The sequence below is a fragment of the Pipistrellus kuhlii genome, unplaced genomic scaffold (genome assembly GCF_014108245.1).
Source record: "Pipistrellus kuhlii isolate mPipKuh1 unplaced genomic scaffold, mPipKuh1.p scaffold_m20_p_16, whole genome shotgun sequence".
In the NCBI taxonomy this organism is placed as follows: domain Eukaryota; kingdom Metazoa; phylum Chordata; class Mammalia; order Chiroptera; family Vespertilionidae; genus Pipistrellus; species Pipistrellus kuhlii.
The window spans coordinates 26,683,653-26,688,472 of NW_023425471.1; the positions used below are offsets into that span (position 1 = coordinate 26,683,653).

Genomic DNA, 4,820 nt, shown 5'->3' on the forward strand with positions numbered 1-4,820 from the left:
AATAATTCTAAAGCTATTTAAACTATTCCAGACAACAAGAAAATATTGAAAATTCACCAACTAATTTTCTAAGCTAGCACAATTTCAATTAAAAATTTTGATATAAACAATGCAAAAAGGAAAAAAAAAAAACCAATTTCACTTTGAAATGCAAATAGAATAATTCTAAATAAAACATTGGTAAATAAAATTCAGCAATACATTATATGGTTATTACACCATGCATGACCAAGTAGGATTTATTCCAGAAATACAAGTTTGGTTCAACATCAAATTCTTACCACTCTAATTCAATATGTCAACAATTTAAAGGGAAGAGTCCTAAAATTTTATCAATAGATGCTGAAAAGACATTTGATAAAACTTATGAGATATTTTTAGTAATAATGCTTTAAATAATAGGAATAGAAGCAACTCCCTAAACACGTTAGAAGTTAATGACCATTTACCAGTAACTAAAAGCAAATGTCATATTAACAGTGGATAGTAAAGAAAATTCCATAAAAGTTAAGAACCAGATGGGCATGTCTGCCATGATCATTATTCAAGATCAAAGATTCAAAACTGTTTTAGAGAATCCAGCAAATGTAATAATAATCAATATAAACATTAGAAAAATAAAATTACCTCTATTTGCAGGTGAACTGATTATATCTATTGATAGAATGTCAAAAATATTCTATTTATAAAACCCAGTGTAATTTACAAGATTTAGTAAGCTGATTAAAAAAATAAAAATAAAAAAAGATATATAGTTTGTCTATATAGGCAAAAATAGCAAGTTATAAGTGAGCAGGAGAAAATTACCCATTCAGAATGTCAAAATATGACAAAAATTGTAAAAATACTTAGAAATGAATTTAATCTGATATGATGGACCTAGATGAAGAACATTATAAAATCAAAACCAAACGATTTTAATGATGTACCCAAACTCTTGAATGTTAAAGTTTAATATTATTAACATAATCCTCTAAATATATAAAAATGTAATACAATTCTGACTAAGATATTCATTTTTTTAAATGTGGAAAGAATGCCTTTAATTTTCATATAAAAGAATGAATGGCCGAAACCGGTTTGGTTCAGTGGATAGAGCGTCGGTCGGTCTGCAGACTGAAAGGTCCCAGGTTCGATTCCGGTCAAGGGCATGTACATTGGTTGCGGGCACATCCCTGGTGTGGGGTGTGCAGGAGGCAGCTGGTTGATGTCTCTCTCTCATCGATGTTTCTAGCTCTCTATCCCTCTCCTCTCCCTTCCTATCTGTAAAAAATCAATATATATATATATATATATATATATATATATATATATATTAAAAAGAATGAATGGATAAGACAAGTTATATAAATGAAGGAAAAAAAAAAAAACTAATGAGAGGTAACTTGCTTTACCAGAGTCCAAAATTCAAGGTTAAGCCACTACAGTTAAAATAATGTGACATGGGTCAGAAATTGGAAAATGGGTGGTTTTTTAAATAAATGTATAGTACAATCAGTTACCCAATGTAAACAACATGTATAGTTGGCCATCTACTTTATACCATATAAAAAAGAATTTTCAGTTGGATCAAACAGTGAAACCTGAACTTTTTAGAAAAAAAAAATGCAGGTGTATATTTGTATGACTTGGGGTTGGGACATTCATCTGAAAAAAGACAGAAAACCCAAACCAAAACAAACAAACAAACAAAACCCCAACAACTAAAAAGGAGAAAGTGGTCTATCTAAAAAAAAAATTTAACCTGAAAAGTAAAATATACCATCAATAAAGTCAAGATTAATGATAGGATAGAAAAATCATAACGCATATGGGCTACAAATGATTAATATGTTCATATACACCATATACTAAATATAGTAAGAATTTATAAGGAAAAGATCAAAGATTCAAAATAGATAAATGAACATAGGGTAAACACTGGCAAATCACAAAAGAGAAAAGTCCAAAAAGCAAAACAAACAAACCCCCCTAAAAAGAAACCAACAAACAGAAAACCTCATTGAGTTTGCCAATTAAAGAAACAATACAACAAATTTCTGCCTTTCAAATTTGTAAAAAAGAGTGCTGAAGAGGATGCTGGAAAATAAGAATTTTCATTTTAGGTGATACATTTGCAGTACCTTTAAACATTAAATATAAGCCTACCTAGCAATCTCATTTCTAGAAATGGACCCTATAGAAATGAAAGCACTAGTTAAATAAATATGTACTATGTATGCAGCTGTTAGAGGCAGGGGGGAGAGAGAGAGAAAGAGACAGAGAGAGAGAGAGAGAGAGAGAGAGAGAGAGAGAGAGAGAGAGAGAGAGAGAGAGAAGAAGGGTGGAAGGGAGGGAGGGAGGAAGAGGGAGAGGGAGAGGTAGGAATGGGTGATTTATTTACTAAATGTGCTGGCACAATCAGGTATCCAATGTGAATAAAATGTATAGTTAAATCTCTATCTTATACCATATACAAAAATAAATTCCTGAGAGGGAAGTGGATGTTGTATTTAATAAATGTAATGGCATGATCAGGTATCCAATGTGTACAAAATATATAACTGGACCTTTATCTTAATATTATATAAAAAATAAATTCCAGAGGGAGAGGTGGGGAGGGAAAGAAGGATAGAAAAATGAAGGGAAAGGGAGAAATATCTGCAGCTACTGATCAGAAAGAATTAAGAAAAGCAATGACAAAGAAATGATGTGGCTTGTCATTTTTTCAGAAACAACTGCAACAAACTTTTTGTAAAAGGATTGGAAAATAAACATAGGGTGTGCATTATGTTCTTAACACTTGTTATCTGAGGAAAAGAAATAAGGAAGGTCAGGGAAAAGGGGGAAGGATATGGTGAGGGAGTACACCATTAATTTTTCTTTAGTTTTTCACTGTTCTGATCATAATGAACACTTTTCAATTTCCTATGAGCACCACCCACTTTAAATTTTTCCATTTCAGAACAAGGCAATATCGGAGGAACCAAAGCACACTTGGGCAAAACTGTGGAACTAGTAAATGTATAAGATTTAGAGGCACAGTAAGTAAAAAGTAATAATAAATTCCTGACTCTCTGATACCAAAGCTGTTCTCAAAAGTACAATTACAGTAACACGACATATTGTACATTTAATAGTTCCACAAATTTTGCAAAACACACACCATGAATTTAGGGGGTTTTCACCAAACCGTAGACATAAATGTGAATATCATCATCAAACTTAATGAAGTAGACAGACGGCTTGGCCACCACCTGATGGATGAAAATGCCGGTTCTCTTGGACCCATCATCTTTGGCGTGCTCCACCTGCTTGCCCACGAGGCTGTCAATCACTTCTCCAGGCTCCCGCTCTGCTGTGGGGAAATAATAGTTGGATTCTGGAATGATGCGCAGGTCACCATCTTTGTAGTCATCCAGCAGCGTGTACATGTAAAGCACCGGATCTTTCTCGTAGGTGATGTAAAACCAAGTGTCCATCACTGGGGCTCGTGCCAGGACCATGCCCTTCCATTCATCTTTGCTGCCGTGCTCCCCCTCAAACACATGCCCCACAGCCTTGCCAATCAGGGAATCTGCCAGGCGGGAATCAATGCGAGGAGTTGGCACTCTCTCGGGAAGGATCTCAAGTGCTAAAACTCTCTTATCCCGGTGCAGTTCCAGTCCGTACACGCTATCTTTGCCATCGTATTTGATGATGTAGAGGGTGGGCTTCACAGAAACCTGCTCGAGCACCGTCCCTTTCCACTGCTCCACCGGCTCGTTGCCCTCCTTCCAGCCGTGCTGAATGCGGCAGCCCACGATGTTCCTGCGGGTGAGGAAAGTGGGCTTGCGCCGCTGCTTCCTGTGGGTGTGCCTCTTCTTCATCAGGTAGGCAGACACACCATCTACACCCATGGGAGGCACAGTTGGGGGCGACATGGTTCGGGGTTTTAGGAGGCTTTGGCAAAGTTGCCACTGACTTGCCCGATTAAGCTGAGAGAAAGCCAACACCCTCCAACACGAACTTTTTTTTTCGTGATTTCTTCACCAGCGCTTGGCAGAAACGCTCTAACTCTAAACTTGGGACTGCGTGGGCCTCTGGATACAGTTCTCTCCCGCCGGGGGTGGGGAGGGGTGTCTGCAGCAGCGGCGGAGGCTGTTGCTGGGATGGCGCGCTGGCTGCAGCCCGCGCCCAACTCCCGCCCAGACTCTCAACCCCAAGTCCCGAAATGACCACTTAGCTGTTCCGGATGGCGCCGCAGTTTTGAACGGGCGATGCCGAGGGAGACCTTTGGAAGAGCGGGCGAGGGATGAGCGGGATGGATGGCTGCGATCGCGAAGGCGCCAGCGGCGACGGGTCCCGGCGGCCTTGACTTCGCGGCGCCGCGCGGTTCGGCCTAGCTTTGCGCCGGGGCTTTTGCCGCTTCCAAACTGGACCCTCGGAGCCCGCCCGCGCCTCGCCCCGCCCCCCGCCTCCCCCTCCTCCCGCTCCTCCCGCTCCTCACGCAGCCGCAGGGGCCGCGGCGGGGCGGGTCAAGGCGCGCAAACGGTTGGTCCACTGAGTTCCAGGCGCTGGGTCCTTCCTTCCTCACGTGCCCCACGCCCGCTTCCCTCCATCCGGAGCCAGACTGGCCGGCTCCCCTCCTCCCTTTCTCTGGCCTCCCGGCTCCGGCCTGCCTCCTCCACAGCAGCACCATCTGCTTTCTATCTTCCAGGAATTCCTCACAGAGCCTCTACTTAAAAAATAATAATAATATCATTCCACACACTAAGTTTGTGCATGCATATGATTTTCTTTCAGTCAAAGGGAAAGGAGACTAGAGAGGGAAAAGTCTGTGTGCAGTCCACCATCTTGTG

The 4,820-nt window shown here is 40.6% G+C and overlaps 1 protein-coding gene across 1 annotated transcript; it reads right to left on the minus strand.

Annotated features, from left to right (window-relative positions):
• Positions 1-1,318: 1,318 nt before the first annotated feature.
• SPIN4 (spindlin family member 4) lies at positions 1,319-4,446 on the minus strand. The gene has a single exon (XM_036439928.2). The coding sequence runs from the start codon at positions 3,900-3,902 to the stop codon at positions 3,153-3,155; it is 750 nt and encodes a 249-aa protein (XP_036295821.1). The 5' UTR covers positions 3,903-4,446; the 3' UTR covers positions 1,319-3,152.
• Positions 4,447-4,820: the final 374 nt, after the last annotated feature.